At 38.1% G+C, this 24,636-nt stretch overlaps 3 protein-coding genes across 4 annotated transcripts; all 3 read left to right on the top strand.

The window, feature by feature from the left end:
- Nucleotides 1-55: 55 nt before the first annotated feature.
- Nucleotides 56-10,887, top strand: LOC306828517 (FYN-binding protein 1). Of its 2 annotated transcripts, XM_079351036.1 has the most exons (17): nucleotides 56-164; nucleotides 2,827-3,451; nucleotides 4,161-4,272; nucleotides 5,462-5,508; nucleotides 5,687-5,724; nucleotides 6,065-6,096; nucleotides 6,842-6,974; nucleotides 7,271-7,433; nucleotides 7,750-7,900; nucleotides 8,101-8,117; nucleotides 8,423-8,483; nucleotides 8,721-8,763; nucleotides 9,063-9,225; nucleotides 9,452-9,485; nucleotides 10,145-10,182; nucleotides 10,321-10,401; nucleotides 10,479-10,887. In XM_079351036.1, the coding sequence occupies exons 1-16, from the start codon at nucleotides 162-164 to the stop codon at nucleotides 10,356-10,358; spliced, it is 1,698 nt and encodes a 565-aa protein (XP_079207162.1). In that variant the 5' UTR covers nucleotides 56-161; the 3' UTR covers nucleotides 10,359-10,401; nucleotides 10,479-10,887. The 2 variants fall into 2 exon arrangements, with proteins under 2 accessions (XP_079207162.1, XP_079207161.1); XM_079351035.1 differs by having other exon boundaries at nucleotides 10,321-10,887.
- An 814-nt stretch (nucleotides 10,888-11,701) lies between these two features.
- On the top strand, nucleotides 11,702-15,867 carry pex11g (peroxisomal biogenesis factor 11 gamma). Its single transcript, XM_079349743.1, has 5 exons — nucleotides 11,702-12,026; nucleotides 12,968-13,165; nucleotides 13,317-13,495; nucleotides 14,645-14,713; nucleotides 14,833-15,867. Exons 1-5 carry the CDS (start codon nucleotides 11,964-11,966, stop codon nucleotides 15,041-15,043), a joined length of 720 nt encoding a protein of 239 aa, XP_079205869.1. The 5' UTR covers nucleotides 11,702-11,963; the 3' UTR covers nucleotides 15,044-15,867.
- Nucleotides 15,868-16,101: 234 nt separating this feature from the next.
- Nucleotides 16,102-24,496, top strand: LOC306827727 (amyloid-beta A4 precursor protein-binding family A member 3). The gene is made up of 11 exons (XM_079349742.1): nucleotides 16,102-16,712; nucleotides 17,503-18,484; nucleotides 18,882-18,909; nucleotides 18,997-19,142; nucleotides 19,264-19,350; nucleotides 20,032-20,202; nucleotides 20,853-21,032; nucleotides 21,658-21,870; nucleotides 22,881-23,000; nucleotides 23,116-23,256; nucleotides 23,436-24,496. The coding sequence occupies exons 2-11, from the start codon at nucleotides 17,516-17,518 to the stop codon at nucleotides 23,505-23,507; spliced, it is 2,127 nt and encodes a 708-aa protein (XP_079205868.1). The 5' UTR covers nucleotides 16,102-16,712; nucleotides 17,503-17,515; the 3' UTR covers nucleotides 23,508-24,496.
- Nucleotides 24,497-24,636: the final 140 nt, after the last annotated feature.

Below are 24,636 nucleotides of genomic sequence, written 5' to 3'. Positions count from 1 at the left end.
CACTCTGTTGCTTACGCTGTGTTATTGAGCATTTCCTCCTCTGCAGTAAGTAAAGTAACACAGGACATGGAGGTGTCTCTGCTGCCGCATCAGCCTGGATTCTGATTCACTGTCAGACATGGAGCGCTTCATCGGTTGCTAAAACTCCACAAAGGGAAAAAATGGTAAGATATTGATATTTACAATTTTAGACTTAGTCTTTGAATTTTTCAATCTATAATGATTAATAGCTCCTTTTCAAAACTTCTTTTTGTGTTTTTGTTGTTTGATTTTGACTATTTCCTCCTGACCTTCAAAACCTTGATGAATAACCCAACAAGGGTCTGCCTCTGTCTCAACACTTAATACTGATTGAATAGTCTTTAAAACTTTTAACCTGGTTAAAAACATGCAATATTACAAGCAGAATTAACAAAAAGAAAGAGATGACTTATTCCCTTTCAGTTTATTATTTGTACTGTATCTCTTAATCATTCAGCGAAAGGGGAAGTTGAATTTTGAGAAAGGAAAAAACTGAAGTGTTCATGTGGATGAAAGAGAGCTTTATTACACACAGCTACCACAGGTTAATGATTCACAGTGCGCTCAGCAACATTTTACAAGTACTTCTGTATCTTCCTACCATACTTAATCCTCTGGCTTGCACACATTACCTGCATTTTTAGTCTTGTTTTACAGAAGAAAAATATATGTGATGGTTGTTATTTCATTCTTAAATTTTAAAGAATTTTGTACTTCTGTAGTTTTCATGACTGTAACTTAACTGAAACAGATGTAGTTGTTGAACAATTAAACAATGGAAATTATTTTAAAGTTGTTGAGAGGCCATTGTTTAAATTAAAATTTAAAAATTTAAAATATACAGATGAACAATAATTAGTGTGTGTGTGTGTGTGTGTGTGTGTGTGTGTGTGTGTGTAGCCTATGTGAACTAGTTTTGATTTGACGGTCTTCATTTTATGTACAGCTTTACTCTAACAACACACACACACACACACACACACACCCACACACACACACACACACACACACACACACACACACAGATAGATGGATGCACAGTTTTATCTCAGGATGACTGGTAGTGTAAGCCCATAAGTGTGTTTTGTGGTGTAAAGAGAAAACTTGTTGGTCTGTTTCGTTCATCTGCTCAGCGAGCAGAGCTTGCAGCTTATTGGTGCAAAAGTCATAGCGGGACAGCGTTTCTATGGTAACCAGCCGAGGTGGAGAGGTGTGTGGTTGGGAGAACTTCCTGCTCTTCTTTGCAACCTCTCATTACTTGAGGTGTGCAGAAAAAGAGTTATCATGACTAACTGTTCCCATTTTTGTTGACATTGAGTACGATAACTGCTCCTTTATCACTGAATGTGTGTGAACTTTTTTCATTTTCTAATTGTATTTGTCATTAAAACACTGCTCTATTCCAATAGTTTTCAAATTCTGCCTTGTGAAGCTAAGTTTAATCAGTGACATCATTTCTGCCTGTGGACTACGTTAACTCTATTTTCAATAATGGTTCCTTCTACACACTGTGTTCATTGTTTGAGTTCGGTGACATAAACAAAACAGCTACAGATAAAATCCAGACCTCAAGTTAAAACGCACAGTTCAAATAATTGACATAATGTTTCAATCAAACCTGAACAACATTATTTTTGAGCGATTAGACCTATTTCTTTAGGGTCATCTAAGGTGAGTCTGTTTGAGTGATTCTGTTTTAGAAATACAGACACCTACGTGATGATCATCGTCTCACAGATTCAGAGCACAGCTCCCCCTAGCTGAAATCTGGTGTAGTTACAACCGAACTGCAAACTGAAAGAAGATTAGTTCCTGCAAAAAATAAAGTTAGTTCCACTATGAAAGAAGATAAATCAGAAAAGGTTCAAGGTCCTTCAAGGACACACAGAAAATAAAACAAGACCTTTGAAAAAGGGAAATGAAAAAACAAAATATAAACAAAACCATAGATACACATCAAACATTTGTAGGATATAAAACTTGCCCTCATGAAGGAGGTTATACCCTGTAAGTCATGTACCTGTTTTTAAGAGTTTAGTTTGCATATTATGGCTTGTTTGACTCCAATTGACAAAAATAAAATCGGAGCAACCAAGACAACCATTACATTTCAAACCCCTGAAGCCGAAACCAACCGTTCAAGTCAACATAGGAGTGCAGTGATGACTGTAAGTAGGCCTAACAAAAAGAGTGAGACAAGAAGGAGACAGGTGACGAACATTTATCAACCCATGCTGGAAGACACAACAAATTAGTCTTCATGAGTCTGGTTCTGCACACGGATTCTTGAACCTTTTCCTTGTCTCAGTGCTTCACTCATGGCGGATTCATTTTGGGTCTCTTATCAAAAACATGATTAAGAGGGTCCAGAGCTGCACTTTATTAAACATTTCATTTTGGTCTGATTAATTTCAATTTGTTGATACAAATTGGGAAATAAACTATTGTTTTTAATACATTGTTTTAATCTATGAAAATTCTTGATTAAACTCATTTTTAAAAGACTGTTGAGCAGAGATGTTATTTTAATGGTTTAGTGATAATCCTATAGGTTCATAATGATCCCAATCTCTCTCTTCAAACTGCTTCAAAAGCTGTTTCGTTTGCACGGATAACTTTCAGTCACATAGAGATCAAACAACCAGGAAGCTGTTGTTGAGTGAGTTCTCACTTTGTAAGGATAAGGGTTTGTCGAGCTGAGTGTGTCTGTGAGCGTGGGGGGCATGCCTTGCTCTGCTGCTAACTTCCTGCTGAAGAAACAGAGCTGCTTCTCTTTCAGAGTTTGTTTTCCTGTGTTGTTGTCAGGGGGAGAGCGTCGATGTGAAGGCTCTGAGGGCCCGCTTCAACAACAAGGCCAGCACCTCGGACACCAGCAGCCGAGACAGCGGCTCCCCAAAATCCCCAAGACCAGGGTTTGGGAGATCAGTGCTGCCAGTGACTGAGAACAATCTGGCTAATCACAGACTGTCCCCGGCGGTTCCTCCACCAATGGCCAGCCCTGGCCTGGGGAGGTTCCCCAGGACAGAACCAATAGCTGCCTCAATCCCTCCCAGACCTGCTTTCTCCCCTCGACCACCTACCAGTCCTGGAGTCAGAGCAGCAATCCAGCCGACAGACGTCAATTGTGTCAAGCAGACTGGTGAGATGCTACAGAACATGATGCTGAGGCACAAGATACCTCCAACAGCCAAAGCAGGGCCTGGTCCTTCACCTGCTCAGTCTGCAGGACCAGCTGCTCACGCCTCTATCCCTCCACCACTCCGACAGCCGCCCAGGCAATATAGAACAGGGGAAGTGACCCCTCTAAGGAGGCCCCTGCCCCCTGAAGGACCCCTGCCACTAAAACCCAGGCGGCCTCCTCACGTCAACCTGGAGCCCTTTATGAGGTCAAAACGAGGACCGGTCCCTCATGGCCTGGGAAAACAGGACAGTAAGTCTATGAGTCTTTTTACCAATGATAAATTGCAATCCATTTGAGATCATCTGGTTGTGCCAATGTTAAACTTTAATACCTGGCTTAAAATCTGTGAAAGGTTGGATCGTTGCGATCTTTCTCTTCGTGAAAAGCAAATATTCAAGGATTTTTTTTAAACAGTAAATTTAGAATATTTATATTTATGCTCTTAATATATATTATTGCAAATTAGTTAATTATCAGTTTCTTCAGCTCCACTCTTGTTCATGCCATCACATTATCAAGGCTTTATAGGATATTTAAACATAACAAAAGACTTCTGGCTGTTAAAAGTTATGTTTCATCAAATTTGACTAATCAGAATGTCTGCTTTTCAAAAGATCTTCACATAAGGCTTGTACTGTTGTACTCCTGCATAACATGTTTTTATAAAAGAGAATTGACACCAATTTCTCTTTTTAGGGTTTTTTTTAGGTTTTTTTTAAACAAGAATTACATTTACAATGGAAAATTGTGTCAATAAAATAAATACATGATTGAATCTAAATAAAGCTCTTACAGGACGACATAGTAGAATTATTAGTTTACATTACCCATTTTTTCAAATTAAATCTAACAATAAATAACAAAACAATGAGAAGGTGTGTTTATTTGTTGTTGGTTTTCCGTCTTATTTTCGGTACATTTCTCTCATTAAAGACATTTTCTCTGATTCTCTCACAAGGTTCTGTTGGCTCAGCGGCCAGAAATATGTCTTTACCTGCAGTACCCAGTCTTCCAAAACTACCTGAAAGATCCAACAAACCCATCGGGCTGCCGCACCAAGTTGCCTCCATGTGAGTTATTTACCCGAAAACTGGCAGCATGAGTATTAACTCTGGGGTTATATATATAGAAAATGTAATATAAAGTTAGTGGCATAATCTTTTTGTTGCACACTTTCAAGAGCAGATCATGAACAAGAAAAATAAAATCTGACTCAAGCTACACCACACCTAGTGTGTTATGATGGCAAACAGGAAACTGTGTGAGAAATGAATTTCTTTCTTGGAAATCGACAACGGCTTTAGGCTAAAGGTCAGAGATTTGATATATGTTCAATAAATTAAAGGAGAAATATTTGGGAACATTTTAGAGATTTTTGCAGCATCAAGGTTTTGAGCTGCCTTAAAATCATACGTCTGGATACCTTCAAGAAATCTTTAAAAACTCACCTCTTCAACATCATCTACAACCACAAACAAACTCTATTCTTATCATCCCTCTCTTACATTATTACTACGTCGTATTGTTGTCACTAATTTTGTTTTATTTTTTTTATTTCTTAGGCTTCTTTCAGTACTTAGAAACACGCTATAAAAGTCTAATGCACAAGTATAAGTATCATTATGCTGCTGATTTTACTATGGAGCTAAATCAGAGGTTTATAAAGGTGATTATAGGTGTACATTTTCAATGTGATTGGAACTGAGATTCAAATTGAATGATAATGTGGCTCCCTATCGATTTTTGATCAAGTTTATTTTACTTTTATGAGGAGGAATAAGTGGGTTACAAATCAAAGCTCAACACCAGCAAACATTATTTGGTGGCATTGACATCCAAATAAGAAGAGCAACAACCAAACAGGCCGCTTCACACTGACTGTAAACATTTCACATACTGTAGCATGATACAAGAAAAGGAGAAAATAAGGCTCAAAAATAAAAACAAAATGAGTGAAAAAACCCCCCCAAAACATTATTGATAATACAATAACTGGGCGTCTTACATATATTTCAGATAGAGGTCTTAACTGGTTCTAAGATGTGATTCCAACTCTCTAATGTATGTTGTTTTGTACCATTTAATCTTGCTGTAGAAAGCTCAAGTGATACAATGTCAAGGTCTGAGTGTTTCCACTGATAAAATAAAAGAGAGTGTCAGGGCTGCCATCACTAGACAGGAACGTCTCTGGGTTGTATTTGTATTTAATATATCCCTATCTATTTGTAAATTGATTACATTTAGTTTATTTCTTCACAGTGATATTCAGGACACTTATGATGACGTTGCAAGCTTCGAGAAAAGTGGTAAGTGTAACAACTTTTTTATCCTTGCATTACAGCAGTTGCTTTTGTTCTTCCGACACATTGTTTTAATATGAAGTGGACGGATGTGACATGTCACCTCCATCTATTCAGAGGCTACACTATGTCTTATTACAAGGGGGGGAAACCTGTTATGTCTGTCTGTTGTCTAACTTTACAGAGTCCTGGAGTGACAACAGTTCACAGTGTTTGGATGGGGTAAGGCCAAAATAAATGATATATATTTAACTGATAAAAGTGAAAGCTATCCTATTTAAGGACATAAAACCACATGCCTCATCTTGTAACATGTTGCGCTCTTCGAACCTCAAACCAAATTTAGAAACTGAAGACTCTTGTGGTGCCGGCTCTTAAATTGGTCAGACAAATGTCATGCAGACTTTTTTATAATTCAGACTATTAGAACTATTCAGACTAAATACTTTTTCTCTAAATGGATGGCATCTGGACTTTAATTGGCAATTTCCTTTGTTCCTTTATGCACAACAAGGTTTTTCTCTTTGTCAAAAGTGCAATTATAACTTTTTCCTTTTTGCAGGATGACGAGGAAGTGTATGAATCTATTGACGAGTAAGTACTATCTCTCTGCCCTCAGAGTGTAACCAAAGTGTTTGCACATGTACACAGTTGTATTTGTTATTATTAGATGGTGCTACAACCACACAAACACAAGGGAAGATGTTGTTCGCATTATTTCTGTTGATGCTAATGTTATTTTTGCACCTCTTGCTCGTATAAAGGCAGCTGCAGGAACCACCTCTACATCAACTTTTCATTGCTATGTTCTTGTACTCAAATTGCTTTTCTGTATGTGAAGAAGCTCTCTGGCAGTGCAGACATAGAGCTCTGTGACCAGTACAATTTCTATATTCAATAATTTAGATGAACTTTAGTTAAGAACAGAAATGAATTTCTTTAAGAATTGAAACAGAAAGAGTACCCTTGATAGCCTAGTAGTTGTGTGTTGTGTGCACCATGTACAGAGGCTATAGTCAGCATTCATGAGTTAGAATCCAACCGTGGCCCTTTGCTGCATGTCATTCCCACACTCTCAATGTTTCCTGTCTCTCTTCATCTGTCCTATTCAAAAAAAGGCAAAAGGACCCAAAAATAACTTTAAAAAAAAAAAAAAACAGAAAGAGAGAGATGAGCTGCTGGGTGGTCTGGTCCTGTTGACCACTGTGCCAGGGTCAGATAACCATATAAGTAGACCTGTGACTTTTTGACCTCAAAAAATTAAACAGTAGAATACACTTATTTAATCCTGAAGTGAATAGAAGTCTGCATTATTTTCAAATCTTCTGCTCAATTTTAGGGATCAGGTGGAGGTAAACCTGGTGAAAGCTGAGAAGAAAAACAAAAAAGAAGCAAAAAGGCAGCAGGAGCAGGAGAAGAAAGAACAGACGGAGCGTCGGAAAAAAGAAAATCAGTTAAGAAAAAACTTTCAGGTAATTATCAAGCATTTATTTGCTGTAAAATTATCTCATGTTTTACCCTTCACTTCTATGTCACTCCATTAAATAGCTAAATATATTTTTTGTTGTTTGTGAGTAAATAAAAAAAGGTTCAAAATGTATTTAATAGATGCCTTTAAAACAAGAGTTTCTTCTTCTAACTTGCATTTGCAACTTAGATTGCATCCAAAAATATTGAGGTTTTTCAGATCCAGACACTGAATCCCCATCAGACTCACTTCAATTTCTGTTAATTGTCAACTTTTAAAAGCTTAATTTCTGATCTGTAGTTGCAAGGTGAGGTTGAAGTTCTTCATACAGCAAGGGTCCGGCATGACTGGCCTGGAGGAGGTAAACTGGACCTTAGTGTTCGAGAAGGCGAGAGTGTAGAGATTGTCCGAGTGAAGAATAACCCAGGAGGAAAATGGTTAGCTCGCGCTATGAACGGAAACTGTGAGTATATTGTCGATATCGGTTTAGCATTTGCAGAAGAACCTTCCTGTCTTCATCTAGCTTTGATACGTGTTTGTCCTTGGAGGTGTTGGGGTGATATCTTGCCTTTCAAATATGTTACGGTATTAATATTTTATTTGGTGACAGAAAAGTGTATTAGTTCACCCTTTCTAAAAACACATGGAGCTCATACAGTATGCATTTAATTCATGTATGTATATTAAACGCTTTATATTGCTGCATAATTTGTATTAATCTGTGTTCACTCACAACCATCACTTTTAAAATCAAGTTTTGTCGCTGTGCTACTTTGCAGATGGATACATTAGTAACACATGTGTGGATATTGACTATGAGGCAGTGAAACGCAAATTTCACCAGTCTAGAAATCCAGAAATTGCACCATTGCCACCGCCACCTCCAGACCCCCCACTGATGCTTGCTGCAGATTCAAATAACAGGAGCAGGTATATTAGATCATGTTGTTGTTTTTGTCATTTTTTTGGTTTTGATATTGTAAAAAACAATCTTGAAGCCAACTTTTCCCATAAGCAACATAGCCAGTTTAGCTTATTATTGATTAACTCTGTGAGTCAATAACATACATGCTTACTAATTTTCGCCATGTTTGTTCCAGCTAATTTTTTTTTTTTCCTCTAATCTGCAGCATGCTCGAAGATGACAGTAAGTCACAACCACACAGAGAAATTACTGGCAAATGTATGGTAGAGCCTCACAGTTTTATTTGACCTCAATCAGAAACAAAACACTCTCTATTTATCATTAAGAATTTGAATGGACACACAATAATTCTCTTGTATTTCTCTATTTAATCAGCTTCTGGGCTAAACATCACATGACTTGACATAATTTATTTTATTATTCTATTTAATCAAGGAATTTAATCATATCTTTCTTGAACTGCTATTGATTGATTTTCAGGAACACAACTTTCTTTTGGTGTCATTTCCTTTTTTTTTTGTCCTCAGATGACTATGATGATGTTGAAGCAATGTCTGAGGATTTCCCCCCACCACCGCCGGAAGTCAGGTATTTACTCACACTTGCTTTACACAGAGGGATCTGGAAATGTCTAGTCCAGCTCAAATATCAGTGTACGGTAATGTTGAGATTTTTCATGTAAAATCGAAAAGGGGTGAAACGCATGAAAGGAAAAATAGATAATATACCTCACACTTACTTGATCTATTTATGGGAGAACATCCTAGAAAATGTCTTGGTGTGGTTGTTTGTAATGCAACTTTTTTATCATTTCATTTCTTCCAGCATAGATCCTAAAATGATTAAGGAACTAAGAAAGAAATTTAAGGTAAAGAATTTTCACTTTCACACTTGGTCATGTGGTTTATTTGAAGTCCTTTTCGTGTTAGATCAAGCACTGTGTCAGTAGGATTTCCCTGTGACAAATTGTTGATGATGTTTATGAAGCATTTGTAGGGCTGTGAAAATGTCCTTGAGGAACTTGACACACTCCCCAAAAATATGAAATGCCTAATATCCACATATATAAAATACAACGTTTTTCACCTTTAAGCCTATTTCTGTTAAAAATAAATAAATAAATAAAATAAAAACATCCCTGTAACAGTTTTTTCTTCTCTCTCTTAGTATGAAGGGACACTTAATGTGCTGCACACCATGATGGTGGATCCTAATGGTGTTATAAAGAAGCCAGGAACGAATTATCTGCATGTGACTCAGGGGGAACTTCTGGACATCATTCAACTCACCAACAGCAAGAAAGCTCTTTGTCGTAACCAGTTTGGAAAATGTATGTAAACGCTTGACATCACCTCTCAAAATATATGTCATTTTATTTGTTATTATTATTATTGTTATTATTATTAGATACTTGAGTCCAAGATTTACTAAACTGCTGTCTTCAGTTACAATCAGCCAGATATTCTTAGGTTCTGCTGTCCCTTTTGCAGTAACAATTGTATGACAGAAGATCAGTGCTTGATTTATTGTACGTTTCTTTTTGTGTCACATCACAGATGGTTATGTTTCCAGATCTCTTCTTCTTCCAGTGTAAGTGGATCTTTAAAAAGGTTTTTTTATGTGAAATTTCCCCAAACAGCATTTCTTTAGTTTACTGTATTTCTTTTAAAATTGAATTTTATAATCTTAAAGTCTTTCAGTTGGAATAATATCAGATAACTCTAATTAAGGTCGAAACAAAATATCAAATACTACAGACTATGAAACTACAAAAGAGTGCAAAAACAGATCATAATCAGATTTGGAAGAAGAAAAAAAACAGATATTAAGTTGAAGAAAAAGAGTTTTAAAAATGCTATTTTTAGGCTCATTTACTGTTGAAGAGAAAAAAATCAGAATTTTCATGACTGCTAATATAAAGCTTTGCTGCAATTACATTTAATTTGTATGTTGACTGCTCATCCTTGACCTGGGTTGTTAAACAGTAACATTGTGGCAGTGTTGATTAAATGTGTCTATGTGGCTCGTTCAGTATTATATAACACATTGCATAAAGATAGACAAGTATCGAACCATGTAGCCTACTTTAATGCACTTCTTCCACCTTGTTCCATGTTTCATTATTATGCATTTTGTCCTCATCCACTTCTAACATACAAGAAAAACTAATTTGTAGTTTTGGTTGTAGTCTCGATTAACACAAAAAATATGAACACAAATTACATTTTAAGCAGCATCTTCTTTTCCAGGGAGGGGGACATCTATGACGATGTTGACTATGGAGAAGGTGAGTTTTTTAAAAAAATATTATAATCTGAAAGTGGCTCAATAAATGCCATGTAAATATGAATTTGCAACAATGATGTTTCACACGTGTTCATTCTGAAAATATGTATCTGTTTTTTTTTTCTTTTTTGTATTTCAGACATTTATGACAACGACTCTCCACACGCTAATTACTGAACCATGAGGACCTAATCACCCGGTCTCACGCAGAGAGGGAGAAGATAGATAGATAGATAGATGCTTTATTGATCCCGAGGGAAATTCAACAATAGTATATTAATAGATAATTAATTAGAAATATTGACAGAAGAAGAAACTTAACTTTACCAGAAAGAATATGAAATCTTAGCAACATAAAACCATGAATCTAATCATTTGGATGAACATCTTGCCTTACTCTACTACTTCTGTTTAACAAAACTGGATTGAACACAGAAACAAGTGGCTTACAATCATACTCCAAAAAAAGGAAATCATAATGATAAATACATACACACTTAGGCTCTGCTGAAAATCAAACTTGTCATCATCACATTGTTTGTCAAACTTATTGTATAGAAAAGGAATACACTATGCTGTCGCTTTGTGTAGTGCTTTAAAATCCTGAGATTTTGTAAAATAAATGAAAACATTTTTTTTTCCTGGTCAGTGTATCCTTGCATGAAATACTCCTGTTTTATGAAATAAAAAGAAATGATTCAACTCCTGGAATTGTTTTGGTTTTTTGTAAAGGAGTGATGTCTACATCAGTCAAGTTATGGTGAAGCATGTGAATTGTTTTAGTTCCTGCACAGAGTCAGGATCATTTGTGGACAAAACTTACATTTCTAACTTTTGTGTGCAACAATTCATTTGTTTTAAACTGTACATCTCTTTGGTCAATCGAGATAGTTTAAAATTTACTTTGAGCTTTGAGTTGCAAAGTTGATGTTTACATTAAGAGAGGGGGGTGAATAGACTTCATCAACAGGCAAGACAGACAACTGCTTGGGGCCCCACGCCACTAGAGGGCCCCCAAGGGCTGATTCTTGTTGTGCATCTGAGCATGACGTTACTGCTGTTAAACCCTACGTCTGTTTATGAAAGTATGCAAAGGAAAATGGTTTTATGATATTTGTATATTAAATAAAATAATAATGTAAACATTTTCCATAATCTTAGTTGGTGTCAGACTTTAATGTATTTATTTATTTTAACCAGTTGAGGAGAAAAAAATACTTCAATCAATTTAAATTGTAGAAACATTTTTATTGGGCAGATTCGCTCAAAACAAGAAACATTGCTTCAATGGTACCTTAACGATGCCTTGCGATGTGATGAACTTTATTGTCTCTTTGGGAGAATTTGGTTTGGACTCAAGTGCTGCACACATGTCGCTGCTTCAGCAGTAGGATAACAGCAAAATAAAGAAAATATCTATCCACGTGTAAACAGAGAAGCGCCAACACAATCTTTCTTAACCATATAAAACGTTTTATTTACTAATTTTGCACTAATATTTACTTTAAAGAAAAACACGTGTGGCTTGTATCTATAGTAGTAGCATATGAACAGCAACAACACATCCATAAGTATTCAAGCATGAGTTGATGCTCCAACTTGAAAAGAAAGCAGCGCTTCCTCCAGATCTGTGATCGTTTACTTGAGTCTGTTTGAGCTACTTCCTGATTCAAAGTCCAGCTGAGAGCTTGTAGAAGTGATAACAGTGAACCTTGGAGATGTTTTTGCAGAAGCTCTGAAGATCAGTGTTTACTGGTCGTGCTGGGCTGTTAGAGAGCAGACATGCAGCAGTCTGTGGAGGCTTTGGTGCGCGTGCTGGAGACGTACAGAGGAAGAGATAAGATTGTAAGTACTCAATGAATGAGAAGAAGTACACATAAACACCTAACTCTTCTGTCTGTGCAGGGTTTAATTGTTCACTTTGGCTTCATATCACATGTTCAAGTCTATCTCCAGTATGACTACAGTTGAAACTCACTGATTCTACTGTAACAACACAAAGTTTACACCTTTAGTTACACATACATAAACCTTTAAAAAAGCACGGGTTACTACTGTGAACATGACATGATATGTAAGTACTGAATTCAAGGACAGTGAAACAATGCATGTTAGTGCATAGATGAATATTAATTATTAAAGTAACCACCATCAACAGCAGCACCACTTTCATCATCAACAGGCTACTCTGTTGTTGTTGTTGTTGTTGTTGTTGTTGTTTTTTGTTTACTCTACCAATTGTGGAGATTTGTTTTCTTCTGATTTACACTAAAGTAAACTTTTCATATTTGTCTTGGGTCAGTTCATCGTAAAAACAAAAAAAAGTTATTTCAAGCTGACAATAACAGAAATAAAACAAGGTTTAAATACTGGTTGATTGCCTGTAATAGAGGATACATTGATCACCTTAAGCATCCCTGAGTTCTGCAGTTAAATGTGTTTTTAGGCCATTAAAAAGAATCTGTATTTTAAGTTTTTAAATTTATTTTTTCACAAGGGGATAACTTTCCAAATGCGTATTCCTTAACCTGGTGTGTCAACCTTTTCTATATTAGTTTCTTGGTGATAAATAAAGCCAACAGGAATAAAGACATCAGTCACAACCTTGTGGGAGCAAAATTCTATAGTTATGTTGTAGTGAATTTTTTAGGGTTTTTTTTCTTTGTGTGCTAGATAGTCTTTTGAATAAACTTTAATTTTTTTGATCAGCAGCAATTTGGAAATACCCCAAAACTTCTCCACTTTTTACTAGCCCTGGTGTTTTCCTCCTGTGTTTTTCTCCACAGATCAGGACGGTGTGTTATGGTTCCCAGCTGGTTGGAGGGGTTCTTTCCCGTAAAGCAGAATCAGACATTTCCTCCCAGCGGCTCGGAAAAAGTCTGCTGCTGTTTTCGGCTCAGCTCAGCCAGTGCAGGACTGTGCTGAGGCTGTTCGATGATCTGTCCATGCTTGCTTACTCTCAAGGTTATGGGTTTGGAGGCACGGTAAGAAACAACAACAATGTGCTCCATCTATCCACTTCTGAACATGTTCTCTGAGGGAAAAAAACAAAGAAACAAGGATACAGTGTTTAACGAAGTCGTAGTGTCACAGTGTGCTCTGCAGCATTAATGCATGTTAATTTGTCTGTCAAAGGAGGAAGATTCAGGCGTGCGCTGGATCTCTGTGCTCACTAACTTGGCTGACCAGCTGTATTACCCCTGTGAACACATCGCCTGGGCAGCAGATGCACAGCTCATCAAAGTGAAGTCTGATAAATGGTGGCTGCTCAGCACGGTGCTGTGGGGAACCTCGCTGCTGCTGGGGATACTCAGGTTTGAGATGATCATAAAGAGCCATTCAAATCTGACTGGATTCACTAATCATGGTGCTGAAATCAAAAACATCACTTATATTGGATGACTCCAATTGGTTTTTACACTTAATTACTGCACTGATTTTAAGAATAAGGCTGGAAAATTCTATATAAAAGACAGGGAGGGTGGTAAGTGTAAAATCACATTATGCAGTAGTATCTCAATACGGCAATGCGAGAATTGATGTATGGCGGGATAATCACATTGATACACCACGACACCTGATTAACTGAGGAATATGAAATGTCCCTTGAAAGGTAAACTGCAGGATTAATGTATTGATTTCCTGCAGTTTGGTGTCAGTTTTCATCTCTTATCACACTTTATGATTTATCTCTTCTTCTTCTGTCATCACATTGTGAACTTCTTCTTTGGTCATTTAATGTTCTAAGGTGCACTGTGTAGATTTGGTAGTGAAATTTGAAAGTTGGAGAAGTGAACAAATTCTATGCTACATTTTTGATGCTATTTTAAAATACAAAAACTTTATTCAAAGAAAAATGAGAGTGAGAGTTACGTTTTACTGTCGAGGGTCGGCTACCATAACTTCTCACTTAGCATTTTATCTTCTGAAACACATTTTCCTCTGAGGATAGTTTGTGTATAAAGTTATGAATATTTACAACAGAATCTGTACATTTCTCCAACTTAGATATGTCTCTACCAAATCTACATAGTGCACCTTTCAAGCACCAATAGGTGTCACGGTGTTATGAAGTAGTGACACTGTAAGACAAATACCCAAATAATTTGTTTCGAGTCACTTTTGAGTGTGTTAGGATATTGGTATGAGGCACCAATGAGTTGATAATTGTATCGCAGATGCAGGACAGCAATATCTCGCTGTATTGATAATTTGTCCCACTCTTACCAACTGTGTGGCTGCTGTAAGAACTCACCTTACGTGTAATAATCTACAACTGAATAAACATACTTTTTTAAAGATGTATCCCTGTAGCAGGAACCAAAAGTTTTGGTGTGGGGTTAGTAGAGGTGTGGACTTGGACGATTCTGCATCGATGCAGAGGCAGAACGTAACGATTGTGCAGTACTGATTGACGTTGTTTGTTGAGTTTCTGACTTTCATTTGAATCTTTTGCTCTTTAGATCACTCAGAGTTTTAATGCTTCTGAAGAAAAAGATGAAGAAACAGGAGAGGGACGGAAGAGGAAGCAGGTGTTGAATCTTCAGTTTTCTGTCACGTATTCACTAACTTAACAGTACATTAGGGACAAGTCAGCGAGACCTTTTTCTGAAGTACGTCACAACGTTCTCATTGTGCTTTTCCTCCGCAGTCTCTCTCAGCTGCACAGACAGATGCAAGGAGAGTTGCTCTCCATCCTTGGCAGCATGGCCGATCTCAGTAATGCTGTTCACTGGATGCCGCCCGGCTTCCTGTGGGCCGGTCGATTCCCCAACTGGCTGGTGGGGCTGATGGGCACCATCTCATCCCTGGTTGGTTTGATTCAGATGAGCGGCAGCATTGACCAGACCGATAGTACATAATCTTTTCCTCACAGTGAACATTAGATCAGAGGCTTTGATGAGCAATGAACAAATGATGTTCTGGGGGAAATCACTGAGTAGAGGTTTGAAACAGATCCTTAATGTGATCAGACTTTAAACAGACCTTTTGGTGGAGTTTATTACACTGTTCAATCTATATATGCAAAGCAGTATGAGCCTCTGTGGCACATAGGTTGATTGTTCCACAGAGCACGATGCTGAAAAAGCTTTCACCTGGTTGAAGTTCAGAGGAGATTCAGAGGGACACCAAACCTCTACCTGTTTAATCACCTGAGAAGGTCAGTGCACAAGAAGCTGAGTATAGTTAAGCACCTAAAGCTGTTTGGAGATTTTAAGAAAAATACAATGACATCATGGAAGGACTGCTAATTGTTGATAGTGATTTATGAACTGTGAATTACATATTACACATGAATACATATTTTGTAATACTTGGTTTACTCAAGCAAACTCTTTTAAATATTTAAATAATTGACACGGAATCAAGGACGCATTTATTTTGAATAAATTTTTTCAGATATATTAAGTTAAATGTACATGACTACAGAATCATTTATTAGTGTCCCGGCTCATATTGCTGTTGGTTATGTTTAAAGTGATGTTTGCGTGCTGCGCGAATCCCGTATAAAATTATTAAAATATGCGAACTGGCTGATAATAATTATGCCCCCCATGCATTTCATATTTCATTTGCCCCCTAAGACTAAGGTCTGGCGACGGGTCTGTACCATAGACTGTAAAAATGTCTGTACTAAATATTATTGATATACGTAAAAATAAAACAATTCTTAACAAAAAAAATAGCCCTAAGACAACTCTGATTATTTTGCATGGTATCATGTCTGTGTTTGAGTTGAAATTGTCATTGTATGTAATGTTAGTATAAATGGTGTAAAATTATTATTTTCTAAATAAAGTGAAATGCCTTTCTTTCCTACGATCATTTTGTCGCCGTTTGATTGAGCAGGACTGGATGGCTCAAAATGACGCATGCAAGTGTTGCTTTCAAGTGCGGTCTAAAGAAATTGTAATTAAGAGTACAACCTTTTTTAAATTAAAAATAAAGAAAGACTCCATTCTTGCTCTGATAAACTTGGTCCAGGTTTTAGTTGTAAATTAATCTTAAACTAGCTATTTCACTACATTTGTTATCGGGTGGTTGAATTGCAAATCAAAATGACTTACAAATACACTTTTTTTATTCGAGGCTATTTCAATTATGGTATTTGGAAAATTGTTTGTAAAGGAGTTAACAATCATGTTGTCGATACAGGCCATAGGATTCATAAATAATGTATTTACAGTCTTTGGTACAGGCGTGCAGAGGGGAAATAAGAGGACGATTACTTATTTGAGCGCTTTAAAGTGCCAGTGAACGCAGCACAGCTTCAGAGTCAGCGAAAAAACAAGAAACTGTCGAGTTTAGAAGAGACGATGAGTCTCTGCTAGACTGATTAACTCTTTAAACTACAGGACTATGCGCAAGTTATTATATTTAACAGTGCAGCTAGAGTTAGTATGACGATTAAAACAAGGTTGAAGTTTAGAAACAGACTGAAATCTCAAACCTCGTCAGTGTATGTGTCGTGTCAGTGTGACACACAGGAGTCAGTGTGTGAGTACAAAGAAACAGCTCACATATCCTCAGGTAAGATCTGCTGCTTAAAACACACATTCACACCTACAAACTACAATCAGATCCACGTAGGATGCTAGGCTTTGAATGAGCTGAATTGGTTAGCATGAAGCTACTTTAATAGCTTTAGTAGCTTAAACATCTGATGTAGAGCTATATTGTTTAATGTTTGTGTATTCGATTAAAAAAAAGTGTTTGATTTTCCTTACAGTAAGTCTTCATTTACATTCATCAAACCCACTCTGTCCTGTCTTTGAGGTAGAGTAAAAAAAGTAATAAAAACAATCAGTCTGAATTACAGACGACTTCACTTAAACAGTCTACTAAATGTGTCGAGATGTATATTTTATTATTTGATTTTATTTATACAAACTAATGCTATATTTTGCGATATTTTAAATCCTTTCTTTCCACATTATTTATATGACCAATTATAAGCAGACTCGATGTTTATTAATAAGTTTACTCATCAGTAAACATTTTATTTTTTTTATGTGACTTTTATTGGTTTGTTTATTTTGGCAGTGTATATTACGTTTTTGTTTTTCAAGTTTATATGATGGATAATGTACATGCACTTTGGACATGCATCTCCTATCACAGCGGTCAAGGTGCAAAGAGGACAAGAAACTACATGATTAAACTTTCGATAATGCAACCTTTCACTAACACGTCTGTTTTCTCAAAAGATGTTATGTGTCACAATCTTCTGTCATCAGCGGGTTGGTTTATGCAGTACCTCCTATTTGAGATAAAGAGCCCTTTCTTTAATGTTTAATATGTGTTGTAATGTCTCTGACAGACTTTCTTACACAATGGATTCAGACATCTGTCCTGCTGAGCAGTCGGCCTCTGCTCCCTCACACCCCTCGTGTCCTGCTGCGGATCCAGCTGATGAAGTCTCTGGTGTTGAGTTCAGTAGAAAGACTCCAGGTTCAGAGGTGGAGGATCTGGACTCTTACAACCCCATCGAGCCTCCTCCTTTAGACTGGAGATCTGAATCCTCCAGTGAGGCTGGCTCAGCAGATGACCTTGAGGATCCTAATTTCCCTCCTGCAGTTGAAAATCAGGATGAGGCCGGTCCAGGTGAGCCAGTGACAATACCTTCAGATGTGAGTCACAACATGATCCAGCAGGAGCTTCTGAGAAATCTTGTAGAGCTGGTTGAGGATGTTAATGTTGAACTTGAAGAAGAGGATGAGGGAGGGATTGAGGGTGACGGGGAAAAGCAGGAGGGGGAAACCTTATGTGATGTGGAGAGCCGAGTCAGTGAAGAGGAGGTTGAGGTTGCCAACAGGAGTTCAGGCGATGAAGACCACGGCCGCATTCACAGCCTTCTCAGCCAGCTCCAGATGATGGGTGAAGAGCCTCAGCCCAGCCAGGGAACACCAGCTCACCTCGCCCAGCATCACTACTCCAGGCGGTCTGAGCATGAAGAGTGTGCGCCCTCCCTGAAAACGGACGACAGCAGTGAGACCACTGGGCTGTTGTTCTCCGAGAGCCACCATAGAGACCTGATGGGACTGCTGCAAGTCACAGAGATCGGCGCAACACCCGCTCCCACCTGTGTCCCCCTCAGAGGGGAGGTCGACGCTGTCGTGTCCGTTTCCTACAACCAGGAGGACACGCGGAGATTTTGGCGGCATTATGGGAATGGTCAACAGCCGCGGCACAGGGAGGACTCCCTCACCTCCTTGCCTGATGATGAGTACCCTGAACCAGTGTGGATGAAGCTGGGCGAGGAGCCTCCAGAGGAAGAAGAAGCTGCTGCAGAGAGTGAGCAGGTAAGTTTAATTTGTGACTCATGCATTTTCATTCATTTGAAACATTTATTTTTGGGCTATTTGACTTAAAGTTAGTTTAAAGTTTCACTACATAGAATAAAGTAGATACATTGATTTAATTTATTATCTGAGCTGTCATTTTTTCAAATAGAAAATGTCCAGGCTGCTACTTCTATGAAGAGCTGCCATCACAATGTTTTGTCTCAGTCAGTTCAGCTACAAACAAAACTAAGGATCATTTAACAGTTCTGTAAGCGATAAAAAAAAACAAAACAGAAATACATAGCAAAGTTTGGTCTTTTGAAGTTGCTAAGTAAGCTTTAAAAAAAACTTAAAAATGTCTCTTAATCAACTAAACACTCACTGAACCTAATTCCTTTTTTTCCTGTGATTGCAGAGTGATGATCAACCATCATATAAAGACGGTAAGTCGCTTCGCCTTACTCGTTTTTGTTGAAAGAAATGAGTTGGAGTCATTGTGTGTGTGTGTGTGTGTGTGCGTCACTCTTTAGTGCCTGGTCCATGTGACCCTGACGACCTGTTGGATGGAGTCGTGTTTGGTGCAAAGTACCTCGGTTCCACGCAGCTCAGATCCGAGAAGAACCCATCCACAAACGCTCGTATGACCCAGGCTCAGGAGGCCGTGGACCGCATCAAGGTGAAACCACAAAAGATACTCATCAGCCTGTTTGATGGGAACTCTGTGTGTTGATGTCACATTTCAAAAGTAGATCCAGCTTCTTCTATAATACAAGCAGTATGATTGATGTGTCCTCCAGGCTCCAGAGGGAGAGTCCCAGCCGATGACGGAGGTGGATCTGTTTATCTCTACACAGCGAATCAAAGTGCTCACCGCTGATACACAGGTGTGTTTTACTGATGGCTCAGAAAAGGCTGAGTGAATCTTTATACATCATGAATACTTCTCTTTTATTTCCTGTCTTTCATGGGTTGGAGAAACTCCTCTCTTTGCTGGTATCATTTCCTCATTCTGCCTTGCTCTTATTTTTTTCAGTATTAACACGAAGGTTTTGCCTGAGTCGAAGCTGGAACATGTATTTATAATTCGATGTTAAGGGCACCAATGCACTTCTACATGTTCACTTGTAAGCCCTCTGAGTATGAAGGCTCAATATAGAATTGGATGGTGATTTAATAACACTGCTCTGGAGTCTATTTCCCTCCACAGTGTGGTTGAATTGTCAAGAGAGTCAAAGTGGGTCATCGACTGTCAGCTGCTCCCTCTTTGCATGGACATGCTTATTGACATGAAAATCAACACAGCTCTTCAGTGCCATATTTTCTCCTGCCTTCTGAATTCACCATCTGTTGCAGCTGATCATTGCAGAACTTTATTTGATTCCTCAAATGGTCGATGAGCAAGCAAAAAAAAAAAAAACATGACTTAAACAGGAGAAAAGAAGGCGGGGCTGCGCTCTTTGTTAAAGCTATCGCTAACTAAAGCAAGTTTCAAGTCAAAGTGAAAGCACACACTCCTGTCTTTTCCCTGTTTCAAAAATGAGTCTTCATGTCTTCTTTCTTCTCAGGAGGCCATGATGGATCATGCTCTGCAGATGATCTCTTATATTGCTGACATCGGTGACATTGTTGTCCTGATGGCTCGGAGGAAACGTAAAGGGCAGGATGCAGACTCTTCCTCCTCCTCCGGGTCTCAGAAGAAGTGTTTAATGATCTGCCACGTCTTCTCCTCTGCTGATGTAAGTTGGTGGACGTAAGAGCTGTGAAACTCCTTATTTATCAACGAGAATCTCTCGTGTGTTTGACTTTGTAGCTCTCGTACATTTTGTATCCCAGGATTTCAGTCCTGAGGCCACCACTTCATCATTTCAATTCATCTTTTTCTTCAGCCTTTTAGCCCACTAATGAACTCACAATGAAAGACTTTATTAAGGTGTCTGCAACAGACCCTTCAGTGTTGCACTTGGATCAAATGTTCTGTTTGTTTGGGTTGGACAATAGTTTCCGCTCTAGCTTGGCCTGGTTTCCTTCCCTCAGACAGCGAGCGAGTTCTCCTGAATGTCCAAGTGGTTTGGCTGTCATCCCAGTTCCCCACTGTTGGCAAGACTGAATGGGAGAAGCAGGACTGAGAGTTTCTTTTTAGAAGCGAAGAAGCTGTGGGATACTTAAAGCCATGAGGCCACTACTGCTGTGTTTTTCTCAAATTGAATCTTTATGTGAATCTTTTATTTGTAAAATCAAGTGGGGAGAGAGGACACAAACAAAAAAAAAAGACTGAGAAAAGATTTGATTGTCACTAATGTTTTATGTGTACATTTTAGTGAAAGTAAAGCCAGACTTGAATGCAACAACGCAGATAAACCCTGACTCAGCTTTTTCTCTAATCCAGGCTCAGATCATAGCTCAGGCCATCGGGCAGGCGTTCGGGGTCGCCTACCAGCAGTTTCTTCAGGCCAATGGAATAAAGTCCAGCGACCTGAGGCCCGGCGAGTACAGTGACTACCTGGAAAGTCAAGAGCTCTACAACGGAGACCTGGCCCACTTCTCGGACTCTCAGAACATCAGAGACGTAAGCACAGTGATGTGGCTGCATGTCTTTACACACACGTTATGTCATCTTTGTTTGAATTGTATACTCTTTTTTAATATCACTGCTTACAGAAGATGCTCTTAAATATTCAGCTTTTAAAGAGAAAAGAATCATTGTGTTTTTACCTTGTTAGACCTATCAGACAGAGACATCATGAAATAAGGTGAAACAGTGATTTCTCCTGTTGGGACTCGGAGTTTCTCAGCACTCTGATCACTCAGTGTTAAGGTCTCCAAGATGCCAGAATCATAAACTACGATATGACACTAGTAAAAATTAAACAATATCAATATCTGTTTCAATAACCCTGCAAAAAACTGTTCTAGGTATTCAATATTGAAATGCAGGTCTTTGCAAAGCTATACATTTTAAAATGCTGCTCATTAGGAAAAATGGAGATTGTATCATTTTAAGACATGCCCTATTAAATAATACGAAGGTATCAAAAGTCTTGACAACCCTACTTTTGTTTACAGCCTTATTTTTCTCATTTTTCACCTTATTGGAGAAAATTTTCCAACTATTTAACACGTTTTAGACAGCACCAGTGTAACAAAATGCACAAGAAAATATGTTTGTCAGTGGTTTGGGTTGTTTATCTCAGGTTGCCATCACTAAAGCAGCTGGAGAGATCCTGGGTCTGGCTGTGGTGGAGTCAGGCTGGGGCTCCATCCTGCCCACAGTGGTCGTGGCAAACCTCCTTCATGGAGGTCCTGCTGAACGTTGCGGCGAGCTCAGCATCGGGGACCGCATCGTGTCTGTTAACAGCACGAGCCTGGTGGGTCTGCCCATCAGCACCTGCCAGAATATCATCCGGGTAAGACACATGGAGCTAACACACTATCATGGGGAAAATGTTAACGATAACTACAATAATTTAAAATCTTGGTTTTTTTAGAAGGTGGTAATGATAGTATGTCTTTATGGGGCTTCTGAAAAAAATGCTGAAATATAAACACTGATCATTCAACTCATGCTCCCTCCTGCACAGCACGTGTACTTTTCTTAGGATACACTAGATGGCACTGTCTCTCTACATATAATGATGCTGGCAGTCAGCTATTTACTGGGATTTAAAGTGCAAATGTCATTATTTATCCAGTTGTTTTTGCCATTACATACAGCTAATGTTATAATTATTGCTAAGTTCATTAGGCCTTAAAGGCAGGGTAAGTGATTTTTTAAAACTAGCATAATTTTGAAAGTAGCATCCTCTCCGTTCTACGTATTCACCCACCCCCTCCCCGCTGTGCTCCCTCAAAAGCCACGCCCCTCACAGTCACTTACATGCAGTAGCACCATTGGTCCAGAAGCGGATTTCAGCCATAGACTGTAAAATTTTCAGCTCAGGGGTAGAGAGGCTTGATTGGTTTATAAATCGTGGTTGAGTGACGACATTGGTTTGGTATTGGTGGTCGACAAGTTTTTACATCTTTACAGCTGCTACAGATGACCGATTTTGTTCGGTTCTTTTTCAGAGCACATAAATTATTAGTTACTATCAGACAATTTAAACCAACATATTAAAAAGTGTATATGGAGAAAATTACCAACCCTGCCTTTAATTAATCAAGTTATTGCAGTGCTTTGCACCAGCACGTTTAGTTTTTCACAGGCCGGATGAAGGAAACATGGAGCTCTGCAACCAATGAACAGTTAATGTCTTCGAGTTTGTGTTGAAACTGAAAATAACATTTAAAGGATGTCAAATACAATATTTCAAACAGATTCAGTGAGAAATCATGCAAAAGTGATTGCAGACAACACTTAGTAAAAGAAAGACATATGACAGAAACATTACACTTTCTGGGTTTTGTTTTGTTTCAGGACTTAAAGGGACAAAAGTATGTGAAGCTCAGCATCGTTCACTGTCCACCAGTCACCATGGCGATTATCAGGAGGCCAGATCCCAAGTTTCAGTTAGGCTTCAGTGTGGAGGATGGCATTGTAAGTCCATAATCATATTCAGGTTTCACACTGTTTGTACATCTATTTTCTTCACTTCCAGCTGTGGCTCACATCTCTTTGTTATAAGAAACTGTCTTCTCCATTTCCGGTGCAGATCTGCAGTTTAATGCGAGGTGGAATAGCAGAAAGAGGAGGCATTCGTGTTGGGCATCGCATCATTGAAATCAACGGGCAGAGCGTCGTAGCCACATCACACGACAAAATCATCCAGATCCTGACTAATGCTGTCGGGGAGGTGAGATGAGATGAGCACATTCTTACATGCAGAATGACATTTAATGTGTCACAGTACAATAAAAGGCCTGTCCCACCTTTTTTTTTTTTTTTTTTTTAAATTGTCTTTTTTTTTTTACATTTTTAAATCGTATAATGAACTTATTCTGAAAGTTTGATTTTTGTTTTTTGACCTTGCAGATTCACTTGAAGACCATGCCATCTTCAACATACCGACTCTTAACAGGACAAGAGCAGCCTATGTTTCTTTGAGGGCTTTTAGCTACCTTAAAGACAAAAAGACTGCACAGTGTTCAAGCTCCAAGAACTTTTGCCAAACTCATAAAATATTATGCAACTGATCATACAGCTTTGGAAAGCTGTTGTCACACCACTGAATAAAACAAGCTAGTCTAGCTTTATATTTTTATGATGTAAAGTTCATTGGAATATCATTAAAGCATATGTTTAAGTGTCAGAGATGGATGGTAGCTTTGACACTTGTATTTATCTGATATTTGACAATGCAGACAGGCTGTAGCTGATATGCAATAACTCATACAAACCTATTTTTAACTTTTATGACTTTTACAATTACTAGGTATACTTTAATCTATCAAGCTTTTGGTCTGGTATTTCCAGTGTGCCTGAGTTGAACTAGCTTGCACGGGGAACCTTATTGAATCAACTTAACTACTCAATCATTGGGATGTACTCCCAGTCGTTCACGTACACATGCAGGCCTGTTCTCTGGTTCATTTAATGCTTCTCTGACTGTGCCTGACAGGAAGCAGAAATTATGCACACTTAAAGGTAACTGCCTTATTTGATAGAGAGAGACATATATTTTTAAGAATGTTCTGTTTTTATTATTCATTAAAATGATCTGTAAGATATCCTATGGATGTTATTTATTGAGAGTCAGTGGTTGCAGAATTATTTCAGATGCAAATTTGTTTTTATATCGACAATATATAAATTGAAATGATTTTTAAAACAAAGTGGCATCCCTTTAATGTGCATGAGCTGCTGTTTATTACATTTTGAACAGTTCATTGAACCTGTTTTGTTTTTCAGTATATCTAATAGAAATACTTTATTATAGCACAGCAATAATAGTGCTATAACAAAGTGCTAATAACTGAAAGAGAATGTGTCATAAATGCAAATGACACGTTAACTACATATCTACAGTTATGTTAAGTTGTTACAGTCCTATAATGTATATTATTTTTTTCCTAATAAAGTAATGCCTTATTCAACATGCATATTCATTATTACACTTTTTTTTTTTAGCGCTACATGTACTGTTACACAACTCAGCTCTGGCCAAGCCTGCCCAATCAGCTGTCTTCGATTACCAAAACATAAGGGGAAGACCCAATCATATGACTTACCGGCT

The sequence above is a fragment of the Symphodus melops genome (assembly GCF_947650265.1).
Source record: "Symphodus melops genome assembly, chromosome: 8".
Classification (NCBI taxonomy): Eukaryota; Metazoa; Chordata; class Actinopteri; order Labriformes; family Labridae; genus Symphodus; species Symphodus melops.
Note: the sequence above shows the minus strand (reverse complement) of the source record. Positions and strands in the feature narration are given on the sequence as shown.

Coding starts and splice junctions, on each gene's coding strand:
- pex11g (XM_079349743.1), top strand. CDS start 11,964: ATGCAGCAGTCTGTGGAGGCTTTGGTGCGCGTGCTGGAGACGTACAGA. Junction 12,027..12,967: donor ACAGAGGAAGAGATAAGATT/GTAAGTACTCAA, acceptor TTTTCTCCACAG/ATCAGGACGGTGTGTTATGG. Junction 13,496..14,644: donor CTGCTGCTGGGGATACTCAG/GTTTGAGATGAT, acceptor TTTGCTCTTTAG/ATCACTCAGAGTTTTAATGC.
- LOC306828517 (XM_079351036.1), top strand. Junction 8,764..9,062: donor AACTAAGAAAGAAATTTAAG/GTAAAGAATTTT, acceptor TCTCTCTCTTAG/TATGAAGGGACACTTAATGT. Junction 9,226..9,451: donor TCGTAACCAGTTTGGAAAAT/GTATGTAAACGC, acceptor GTCACATCACAG/ATGGTTATGTTTCCAGATCT.
- LOC306827727 (XM_079349742.1), top strand. CDS start 17,516: ATGGATTCAGACATCTGTCCTGCTGAGCAGTCGGCCTCTGCTCCCTCA. Junction 18,485..18,881: donor CTGCTGCAGAGAGTGAGCAG/GTAAGTTTAATT, acceptor CTGTGATTGCAG/AGTGATGATCAACCATCATA. Junction 23,257..23,435: donor TGACTAATGCTGTCGGGGAG/GTGAGATGAGAT, acceptor TTGACCTTGCAG/ATTCACTTGAAGACCATGCC.